The 12,469-nt window shown below is 30.4% G+C and overlaps 1 protein-coding gene across 3 annotated transcripts in view; it reads left to right on the top strand.

Annotated features, from left to right (window-relative positions):
* LOC105173772 (beta-glucosidase 12-like) overlaps positions 213–12,469 on the top strand; it is a 29,658-nt gene continuing 17,401 nt past the window's right edge. Inside the window, exons 1-13 of one of the 3 annotated variants that reach the window (XM_011095652.2) lie at positions 213–410; positions 535–604; positions 1,891–1,949; positions 3,266–3,341; positions 5,099–5,176; positions 5,274–5,361; positions 5,447–5,705; positions 6,312–6,427; positions 6,560–6,774; positions 7,278–7,309; positions 7,398–7,500; positions 7,830–7,932; positions 9,092–9,422. In XM_011095652.2, the coding sequence (XP_011093954.1) occupies positions 243–410; positions 535–604; positions 1,891–1,949; positions 3,266–3,341; positions 5,099–5,176; positions 5,274–5,361; positions 5,447–5,705; positions 6,312–6,427; positions 6,560–6,774; positions 7,278–7,309; positions 7,398–7,500; positions 7,830–7,932; positions 9,092–9,263 (1,539 nt within the window). In that variant the 5' untranslated portion in view covers positions 213–242 and the 3' untranslated portion in view covers positions 9,264–9,422. Of the gene's footprint in view, positions 411–534; positions 605–1,890; positions 1,950–3,265; positions 3,342–5,098; positions 5,177–5,273; positions 5,362–5,446; positions 5,706–6,311; positions 6,428–6,559; positions 6,775–7,277; positions 7,310–7,397; positions 7,501–7,829; positions 7,933–9,091; positions 9,423–12,469 lie in introns of those variants that run through there. The other 2 variants (XM_020698142.1, XM_020698143.1) reach the window with 2 other exon arrangements.

Raw genomic sequence — 12,469 nt, 5'->3', positions numbered from 1 at the left:
ATACAATACTGGGGATAATTTGCATTTAACCCTTTTTTGGACGGAACCATTAAATTTTGAAATTTCAAAAAATATGGGACTAATATTGCCAAAGCCATGTATTGGGGCCAAAGTCACAATTGCCCCCAATTTATTGTGTGCGTTGGACCATACAAATTTGGTTATTTATCAAAGGCATCTCCACGTCTATATAATGGATCATCAAATGAAACTGTCTCTGGCATCTGAAAACAAGGAAAGCCATGGCAGCTCAACGCGGCTGTATCACTCTACAAGTTGTGCTATTTCTGATCATTTGCTCATCATCTGCAAGCACAGGGTTCGGATCAACAAACGACACTTTGCCGCATTTCAGTCGTAGCAGCTTCCCCCAAGGCTTTGTATTCGGAGCTGCTTCGTCTGCCTATCAAGTAAACTGATCCATATCATCTTCTGCATTTACTCTTTCACTCGTCTAATAAACCCTAAATTTTTCAGTCATGCAAAACTCTCGGCGTTAGGTTTCATCTTTCTGTGTGGTTAATTGTTTGGTAGTATGAAGGCGCTGCGTCTGAAGGTGGGAGAGGACCAAGCATATGGGATACTTACACCCACAAATTTCCAGGTCGTTTTTACATGCAAAATATTCTTTTTTTTTTCTTTTTCTTTATATATACGCTCACAATTTACCTCTCTGTATTTTTTAAAATATAACAATTTATCCCCTATGATTTGTAAATTGAAGCAATTTATAACTTGTTGTATAAGGAGGTAAATTGTTTCATTTTAAAAAGTATAGGGGGTAAATTATGATATTATTTTTCATAAATGGGTAAAGTGTTCGTTTCCAATATCACAGGAGATAAATTGTTATTCACCCTATGTATATATATGTATTGCATAAAATATACTAACAGAAGAAGGCGGAGGCGTGGTTCCTTAATTATGTTTTAGTATGTACTTTCTTTTTTGTTACAATTGGAAATATTTAGAAAGAGAATTTGAAATCCCTCATTTTTTAACAAATATAGTCTAGATTTGAACTTGGAGAATTTAAAATCCTTTAATCTAGAATTAATCTGATTAAATTCAAAGAATTTGTTCATAAATTTTGATATTCATAATCTCAAAGTCGTCAATTCGAACGTAGCATCTCGTATTATATTTAAACGTGATGGAGGAATAGTGATCCCAAATACTTCTGATTATATTATATGTGACATGATTATGATATGAATGGAATAATTTTTTAATTCACATTTAGTGAAATACTATAAAATATGTGCATATATATATATATATATATATAGAATTAGAGATTGAAGCAGAATCGATGTGTGTGGTGTTTAAAATTTTATTATATTTTTTAAGTAAAATAAATGAAAGAAAAATAAAAAAATAATTAATCAAATTTTATAAAATAAATTAATTCTGCACATGCATTGACAAAAAATGTTGATATATAATTAATTAAGTGAAGAGATAGCTATTTGTGAAAGGAAAAAGATAAAACGTGTATACCCATGTAATCAGTGATATATAGGAAATCACTATATATATATACAAGTATTTTTTTTTTAAATCAAACCAAATGAATTAAAAGTAACTGTGCTATATTTATTACGCGATCGTTCATTTTTTTAAAATTATACATTAATTGTACAATAAATATATTACATTTATCATATAATTAATTCAAGTTTGATTGAATTAAAATCTGGCATTCTATGATTTGTAAACGACAAGAAGTTGTTTGATTTTCTAAAATCTACAGAAAAATCAAAAGGACTTGCACTTTTATCCCATCTAAAAGTTACGTCTTTGATTGTTTTTTTTTTTTTTTTCTATAGTTGAAAAGTTTAATTAATATGTAGGCAACTTGACAACTTCTATCATCTGACAATTTTACAGACAAAATAGCTGACCGGAGCAACGCAGACGTGGCTGACAACTTCTATCATCTGTATAAGGTAGTGTCTGAATTCTAGACGATGTTGTCTCTGGTAAAGCATTGGCCATACTAATGATTGGAGCATATTCAGTAGGCCTGGATAATTTAAATTTTTATTCTATATTTATTTAATTTAATAAAAAGGAAGGATGATATATGAAGAACTTGTCAAAGCTGCTTAAATATTTTAATTTTAAATGTGTTTGAGTAAAAGACTATTGATAAAGTCAAGTGATCAAATAAAAGGTTATTTTATGAAAAAACTATATATATATATTGCTTATTTTTTTTAAAAAATTTTGAATAAATTATATATCAAGAATTATTTATATATTTCATAATTTGATTTGAATATAATTATATCAAATTTAGACAAAAGTGAAAAGTGTTAGTAATTAATAGTTTGAATACTAATAAGACGGTGTACGGGTCAACTAATTATAAGCTTTTAAAAATTGTTTACTGATGTTCGAGAGTTTATAAGAAGTTGAAACGTATTAATTTGGTAAAATTTTCGAAAATGAGCTCACAAGGAAAATAAAAAAAAAAAGGGAGGAGTTAAGAGTTTATAAACTCTTTTAAAAAGGTAAAGGGTATTTTCTTCATTTTTGATCGTATTAATTATAAATTTTGTCCTTACTAATATTTTATAAGCTCCGTGACCTTATTATATACAAACACTTTAAAAATTAAGAGGGTGTTTGGATAAATAAAATATCAGAGCTCATAAGAGTTAAATTATTTGATATAATAAGTTCTTTATATTATAATAATATGAAAAAAAAGACATCAAAGTTTTGAAATCTAAATTATATATATAAATAAATAGATAATTTTGCTTGGGGGGACGTCATATATGACCGGCAAAGGTGAAGCTTTAACAAAGTTTACGAATGTATTGTGGTCTATTAAATATTGAGATTAAAGAGCTTATAAGATTTAAAATATTGTTTTAAGGATCTTATAAGCTCTTTTAAAAAATAATTTGTTGAACGATTTTCAAGAGCTAATAAAGTGTCAAACATCTTTGGAGATATTTTGAGAAACTTATAAACTTAGCCAAATACTCTTTTAATTATAAAACAAGATTTAACACCTTATAAATTGTAAATACATCTCATAAGATATCTGAGTTTAAAATTATTTTTAAATATATTTAGACAAATATCCTCTAAATATATATTCAGAGTAGATTTATTTTGTTTATTATTTTTAAATATATTTAGACAAATATCCTCTAAATATAAATTATTTAACTCATCTTACGTTTGGGTTTCTTTTTTTCCCACTATCTGTATGTAATTAATAATTGTTAGTGAAAATATAATGTTGCAGGAGGACGTGAAGTTGATAAAGCATTTAGGATTGAATGCTTTCAGAATGTCCATTTCTTGGTCACGGATATTACCTCGTAAGACTAGGAAATATTATTATTATTCTTATTATTATTATTATCTTAAAAAAAGAAATAATCATTCATTTTGAGAAGTTATACAGCAAAAGATATCAAAATTAGGGTTAATTAAATGCAATTACCTCCTATGGTTGTGAATGAGACAAAAAAAAAGAAATAGTAATTAATCCCTCGTACTTTTTAAAATACAGTAATTTATCTCCATATCTATATGAAAACATAGGGAGTAAATTATTTTATTTGAAAAAATACAGGAATGTAAATTGTTATTTTTTTTATAGAGGAGTAATTTGCTCATTTCCAATATCACAAGGGGGATGCTTACATTTTTCCCATTTAAATTATGGTAAATATTAATTGTTACCCAAATGCTATTAGTTGTTGTCTTTGCTTGTGAGGTCAAATCGTTATATATCTATAGTTAAAAATCATGCCAAACGTTGATTAATCGTAATAAAAATTTAGATTTTTACATTAATTTTCTATGATCATAATATATAAAAAATATTAATTTATCTTAATTTGAGCCGTCATCAATTATAACGTAGGAAACAATTCAATTTTTTTTAAAAAATAAAATAACTACTTGAACAACACAATACAATAGGGAAAAAAAAAAATCGTTCTATAACTTTGACCCAAATTCCTTTTGGTTCTTTAACTTTGACAATATTAGTTTAATATCAATTTTATATGAATTTTGTCCTTTAGCCTAATTAAATTCCTATTAGTTTAATATTAATTTTATTTGAATTTTGTCCTTTAGCCTAATTTAGGACTTTTTTGCCGTTTTGATGATAAAACTTAATAGTTCATCTGATGCTCTTAAAAGGTCCAACATGCTTTAGAAATAAAACTAAGTCTCCAGAAATTCATACCATCTATGTAAGCATTAGTTATGAGATGCAAAATAAATAGAGGTGGACTAAATTTGCTCTTTAAAAAACTATGCATGGGTAAAATTGTTCGAAATTGAGTCATAGGACTAAAATTATACAATTCTAAAAGTTATAGGAGTAAAACTAAAATTCATAAATTTAAAAAACTAAAATTAATAATAAACAAATTTAAAGAACTAAATTTTTTTCCCAATACAATACAGAGAAACACCAAAACGAATAATGAACATATGAAACTCAAATTAGAATGACTAGAAATTTTTTTTATTCTCTTTCTCAAGTTCAAACCCTCCACCAAACAATAAGTTTTTTATTTTTTGCAATTTTGATCCTTTAGTTACACATATTTACACTTTAGTTTTTTAAAAAAATAAAACTTGCAATTTTTATCTATTATTTTTGTAGTGTTTCTTAAAATACTAAAATATCAAACACTTTATAAAATTAATTCAAGTTCCTAACATACCCTTTATAATTTAAAAATGAGCTTATATATTCATGATTCAAATATTTTAATTTTTTTTTTAGAAATAAACAAGATTTAACACTTATAAATTCCAAAAATGTCTTACAATTAAGAAACATGAAAACTTAAGACGATTCGCGTAAAAATTAAGACGATTCTTAGTGCTTATTTAGCTTGCTCTATTAGTTCTTGTGCGTTATATAGACTTTGGAGTATTCCTTGGTCTGTCGAGAGAGACGCCACTCATTGAGCACTATTGTACTGTGCAATTGTACTATTTATTTAATGAAAATTACATTTACCTAAACTTACCTTTTTTCTGCCTCCCTTAATTTTATTTTATTAGGATTTTATTATTGAATATTTAATATATATAATATACCTCACAGGTGGGAAGCTAAGTGGGGGAGTGAACAAGGAAGGAATTGCCTTTTACAACAATGTCTTCAACGAGCTCCTTGCAAATGGTCACCAAATTTATATATCTTGCCTTCTTAAATTATTTCCTCAATTTTATACTTTGTACGTTTCTTGTTTTGTTTGTAACTTGAAATAAATGGACAGGTATAATCCCATTTGTGACTCTATTTCATTGGGACCTTCCGCAAGCCCTAGAGGATGAGTATTTAGGCTTTCTAAGTCCTCGTATTGTGTAAGTCAAATTCATATATATTTATTATCTAAATGATATATATGTCAGAATAAAGAGAACCGAGCGTTATTTATTATGGTGACAGTGATGATTTTAAAGATTTTGCGGAACTTTGCTTCAAGGAATTTGGTGACCATGTCAAGTACTGGGTCACAATTAATGAACCCTTTACGTACTCCAATGGTGGCTATGATGGAGGCTTCATCGGCAACCTAGCCCCTGGGAGGTGCTCCAATAGGGCTAATTGTGCCCAAGGGAATTCAGCAACTGAGCCTTATATTGTCGCCCATCACCTACTTCTTGCCCACGCAGCAGCTGCGAGATTATACAAGGATAAGTATCAGGTTTAATTGTTTTTCATTTTCTACACATAAAATATTTGTGTTTTTTTTTAGTATAATAGGGTGGAGTCGTTGAGTTCAGGACCCTCTTCTTTGTCGAGAAGAGTGATACCAATTCAACCGATTGGTTGCTGGCATGTACAAATAATAAACGGATAATAGGAATTTAAATGAATTGAATTAAATGAGAGCGATCATTCAAGTAGTACGACGTAATTCATTTCTTAAGAAAAACTTAGTCTAAACATTAGTAATGAAGCTAGATCCAGATTGTCAATTTGTCATGACGTCCTAATTACCATATTAATCCTATACAAAATGCTTATTATTTATTAATTAGCATGAAATTAAACTTACTAATCCACCTTGATTAGACCTATATTTTTGTAATATATCTTTTTATTATAGAAATGCTAATTATATAAGTATTTTTAAGAATTAAGATATCAAGTAATAATTCAATTCATTTTTCATAACTATTACATTATATAACGAAATAATAGAATATAACAAACTCATATAATGTGAGAAAAGTATCCATATACTCAATATTGAACGTAACCTATAGCTTTTTATTAACGTTAGAAGTTCTCTGTAATTCTGTTGCAGCCAATTCAAAAGGGAGAAATCGGAATAGTTCTAGTGACTCATTGGATGGTACCATATTCAAGCAACCGACTCGATGTTAGAGCAGCACGACGAGCTCTTGATTTTATGTATGGATGGTGAGTATATATACATATAAGTAAGTTTATAAAGTCCAGAAAATTTGAATTATAATTGTAAGAAATTGAAACCAAAATTTTTTAATTTCCAGTATTGAAAATTCCTTTTTTTTTTTTTTTTTGAATTTGTAGGTTCATTAATCCTTTAGTTTATGGGGAATATCCAAGAACCATGCAATCCCTTGTGGGAAATCGATTGCCAAAGTTCACTAAGGAGCAGGCTGCAATGCTAAAAGGATCCTTTGATTATTTGGGATTGAATTATTATACTGGGAATTATGCAGCTCACATTCTCTCTCGCACTGGGAATATCAGCAGCACTACGGACAATATGGCTCGCCTTTCAAGTAAGTTTCAATTTCAAAATTTTGATTCAAAGATTGGGATTTGGAGATACTGATCCACTCTTTTAATTTATACATTTGAGAACGACATTTTAATCTAAATATTTTAATAATATTTTTTAAATATAGTTTTTGAAAGGGTAAAATCCAATTTCTTTCAAAATATATGTATATATATTTTTTTGTAAACACCATTTAGTGGAAAAACTTTGATACTTTGATTTTTTTTTTATGAAATGGTAATTACATAATTATACTGATATAAAACAATAAATTAAAAATTTCATAAATAGTAGATCAATCTATCAGTATAACTAAGATCAATGAAACAAATTGCGAAAAAACTTATGTAAAGTGAGATGGATATCTGTACGTCTGATAAAATTCAAATTCATAATTTCGGATTTATTTACAGCGCCTCAGCTTGAACCGCCGTTCTGTCGCAACATTTTGACACATTGATTCTATAGTAACTTTAACATTATTTTTTGTGAATTGTTTGACAGCTGAAATCAAAGGGGTACCCATCGGCAAACCAGTAAGTTGTCATCAACAATTTTGATAAGTCTTTTGTAACCTATGTTGTCGGATTAATTTTTATAATATCTATACATTATAATTTTTAGACTGGAGTGAGCATTTTCTTTGTTTATCCGAAAGGACTTCACGATCTTCTAATCTACACCAAGGAGAGATACAACAATCCGACCATTTACATCACAGAAACTGGTAAACTTAAAGCATTCTTCTTCATTTACATATATGCATGTACATACAATTATAAATATGAGAAGAAATATAATTTTCTTCTATGATTATAATTATTATGGTAAAAAATAAATAATCATGACGAATACTGGTTAGCTCTGGGCTGAACATCAACTATTTGCTGTTATTTTTACAAGTGGGATCAAAACAACACTCATAACTAAAAGTTACGGCAAATTTTGATTAATTGCGGATCAAATTTAAATTTTCACATCGATCTTGTTTGATCGTAAAAGATTAATTTTTCGTAATGAGATGATATTTGATTTAATTTCTTTAACACTATTTAGGTATGGGTGACGCTAATAATGGTACCATCAAACATGCTATTGAAGACCCCCTGAGAGTTAACTTCTACAATGGGCATCTTCGGGCGGTTCACCAAGCCATCCAGTAAGTTTAATTGTTTTTATTTGCTTGTGAGATGTACCTTATACTATTTTTATTTAATTTTGTTATTTAATATATTTATTTAGTCAAATAATCACAATAAAATAATTAAATAAAATATGTTAAGTAAAAGAATAATAAATATTGTCAATTTGTATAAGTTAAAAATTAACACGCATAGGGTGTGTCCAGCGTTGCTTGCTATAATTTCCTTCGTAGAACATCCCTAAATAAGTTCTTTTTCGACCCCGATAATAATGAGTTGTTTTCCGAATTTTTGTTTACTAAAGCAATGATATAATTATGAAAATTAGATCTAATTATATAAATATTTTTTCATTATTAAAAAATTACTGCAACACTTGTGAGAGTTGTTAGGGTAGAATTCTGCTACTGAATAATGAGTGTTTTTGTAATTACAACTATATTCTCAAAAGGTATAAGTACTTATAATTTTGTAAAAGGACAGAGCCAATTATATAATTATGTCTAATTTTATGAAGTGTTTATGTAATTTAAATAAATTAAGCACTTTTTTTCCTTCCAAAAAAAAAACATCGTATCAAGTGAAATATAGACTCATAAAATAATATGACAAATTTAGGAAATGCATGCAAGACCATGATAGCTCCTTTTTTTTTTTTTCTTTTTTAATGAGAATTCTTGGTAAGTTAGCAAACATTCCAAATTATACTTGTTGGTATTGAACATAATTGTTTGTAAAACTATCTAATCCCTTATCAAAATCAATCTCTCTCTCTATATATATAGATAGAGGGTGAATAGCAATTTGTTCTGTTGTGATATTGAAAATGAGCACATTACTCCCCTATGAAAAAATTATAGCAATTTACCCCCCTATACTTTTTAAAATAAAACAATTTACCTCCTTATACATGGAGGTAAACTACTTCATTGTAAAAATCATAGGGGGGTAAATTGTTGTATTTTAAAAAATATAGGGAGGTAAATCGCTATTTATTTTTTCATAAGGAGGTAATTTGCTCATTTGCGATGTCACAAGGGGATTGCTTACATTTTTTCCTATATACATATATTATCAAGACAATTTCTTAAAAGATCTTGAAAAGTTAACAACAAGAAATAGAAATCAGCGGTGTACTCAACACTAATATATTCTTCCTCCGTTGTTGGCATGCAGACAAGGTGTGAATGTGAAGGGTTTCTTTGCATGGTCGTTTTTGGACACATTTGAATGGGCATCGGGTTACACCCAACGATTCGGAATTTGCTATGTTGATTTTAAAAATAAACTTAAACGAATTCCCAAAAGGTCAGCTATTTGGATCAAGAATTTCTTGAATGCAAAGTGAGAGGAGCATATGTATATTCATGTAATAAGATCACCCAGTCGAGTGGTCGCCTCTGAAGCATGTTTGGTTTGTGTGGTTGATTTTTGGATGATGATACGCAATAAATGGATATATTTTCCAATACTGACTGTTTGGTTGAAGGTTTTGATTTCTGTGATATTCGATCATCTTTTCTATTCCAGTCCAATATTTGGTTGGATTGTTTGTATCGTGATTATAATATGTAAAACCTCTATAAATTAACACTATATAAATTAATGATTTTTTTAAAATAATAAAATTTTCAGGTTCCGACTTGAGCCTTTGTAAAAAATCATCAAATTTATGGTCCCAAGATTACTAATTATAGAGATTTTATTGTACGGTACTAAGGCCTTATTTATTTTGTTTGATGGGATTAAGGAGGGTTTGATAACTTTATAATTAATATTGGGATATTTGGTAAAATGATAATTTAATAGGGCAAATTACAACAATTTTCTCTCATATTTGTCACTATTATGAATATCCTTCGTTGTTTGAAAAATTACAAATACCCTATGATATTTGAAGAAATTATATAATTCTTAGATGGAGGTATGAAATTATCAACTTTGTCATTACTGTATTTTTTAAAAAAAAAATTAGATCAAATTAGATGCTCGGCTTCCGGGAAGGGCATCTTCTGATGAGGTACTTGGGACTTCCTCTACTTCCCTCTAGATTATCGTTAACAGACTGCTAGCCTTTATTATTGAAAATTGATTGAACGCATTAAAGGATGGGAAGGAATGAGATTATTGTATGCTGGGAGGGTGCAGAAATATTAAATCTGTCCTTATGGCGTTAAGTATATATTGGTCTTCTGCATTCATCCTACCCAAAGGTGTTATAAGAGAGATTGAGAAGCGTCTGAGAGCTTTTCTGTGGAAGGGCACATGAACCAGTGGATATGCCAAAGTAGCATGGAGGAATGTCTGTAGGCCGGTGTTGGAGGGGGGGGACATCGCTACTTTAATCTGTGCCTTGATGAGCAAGAAGTTGTGTGATGTTATTCGATGTGATAGAACATCAATCTGGATAGAATGGTTATATAACGGGTGGCTATGTGATAAATCTGTATGGACGGTCACTGACAATGGTGGTTCGTGGGGCTCGAGGAAACTTCTTTGTCTACGCCCCTTGCTTCGATCGATGGTAGACTATCAGATTGGTGATGGGAATTCATTTTATCTGTGGCATGATCCATTGCATCACCTTGGTCCCCTTATTGAGAGATTCCCACAGGGTCCACGTATGCTTGGGCTTCGGACGACGGACAAGCTCAGCAGTGTTATTATAGAGGGGCAATGTTATTGCCTCTCGTTATGGATATTGAGTGCTTGGAGATTTTGCATGCATTGCCAATAATTCATGGCGAGACAAATCGCATTATTTGACGATTTGAGACGGGACGACCTACAATTGCATCTCTTTACAGGCTATTGGACCCATTGGGACCCAAAGTAGGTTGGTCTTCACTACTCTCGGGTTCTTTGAAAATCCCCAAGCATAATTTCATCTTATGACTTGCGATTTTGGGAAAATTATCCACAGCTGATAAACCATGGCTATCATACCTAGGCGCCTGTATATTAAGTGATGAAGGGTGCAATGGAGACACATACTCATCTATTCTTTCGATGTCGTTATGCCAGAAGCTGCCTGACAGCGATTCGATGGATTGTTCGGTTTGAATGGCCTAATAGAGAGTGGCCACGGGATGTTGGGTGGGCTGCAAGGAAATGGAGAGGAAAACATATGATTAACTTGGCTTATCGTGCACTCCTGGCTGCTTGCATTTACCACATTTTGAGGGAACGAAATTTGAGACGCTTTAGCATACAGAGCGACCACCGAATATAATAGCCACTATTATTGTGAAGATATTAGACAGAGGATTATTAGTATTAATTTATCTCGTTCTGTTAATTCATGTGCGTTATATAGATTATGGAGTATCCCTTGGCCTATCGAGGGAGAAACCACCAGTTGAGCACTGTTGTACTGTACGATGTTATTTTATTAATGAAACTTACATTTACCCAAAAAAAATATATCAATCATCAATATTTAATATATATATATAAAATTAACCAATAATTCTTATTATTATAAATAAATAACTTGTTTTAAAGTAAACCAGCCGATGAGGGTTAAATAATTCAAAGACAGAAAAGCCCTTCATTAAGGGCATAATGGTTATTTTTACTAAGATCCACAACAGGTCGCGGGTCGGGTCTTTGGAACCCTCCCTGTAGGTTGACCCGGGGTTTGAAGAAGGCTGGACACCACACGATTGAAGCTAGGAGCCTCAAATTAAGACACATGGACTAATCTACAGTACCAAATAAGACCCTATAAATACTTCATATTTGACTCATTCAAGGTAACTGACATTTATTACTTTGATTCTTTGACTTCAAATAGCATATTTTTATCTCGGCCACCAACTAACTTGGGCGTCGGAGGATCTTCATTGGGACGAGCCTAACGTACTTGTTTAATTCCTCAGAACCCATCACAGATTTGGGGAGGATACGTGGCTGGATCTAGATCATTGATCGTGGTCGCTTATTCGAGTCAGATCACCAGCATCTGCACATGGATGATTATTTGAATCTTCTAACTCAAGGTCATGAGATCTCAACTTTGCCAATTAAATTATGCATACTTTTCATTTTTAGCTGTCTCTGACTTATTTTATATTTTCTTTTTGATACAAATTAATACAGGCAATGGTTTATCAGCAAGTTGAATCAAATTCAAATTCTCTAGACACATGACACACTACATACACCAACCCACAGATGATTCTTGCCTAGACCAAGTTTGACTGAATCAACCTAATCACAAATCAAGTTACATTTATTATGTGATTGGTTACTTTTTTTGGACTGTACCCTAATTATATGACAAATATATTACACTTATCATATAACTAATTTAGATTTGATCGAATCAAATCCAAATTAGAATTTGAATTAATATGACGGAAGTACTCTTACTTAATAAGACTATCACTAGAAGATATTCTTATTGCAACTAACATGCTTGATAAAATGTTTTACACAGTTTAGGCGTTGACCACCTCTTGATGAGTTGTTGTGGTTACTTGTCAACGAAATCTCCGGCCTTTTTTTATTCTTTTTAAAGTTTTTGTTAACGTGGGATTCGTTATATATATA

The sequence above is a fragment of the Sesamum indicum genome, linkage group LG11 (genome assembly GCF_000512975.1).
Source record: "Sesamum indicum cultivar Zhongzhi No. 13 linkage group LG11, S_indicum_v1.0, whole genome shotgun sequence".
Taxonomy (NCBI): Eukaryota; Viridiplantae; Streptophyta; class Magnoliopsida; order Lamiales; family Pedaliaceae; genus Sesamum; species Sesamum indicum.
This window is presented reverse-complemented; position numbering and strand designations above follow the sequence as displayed.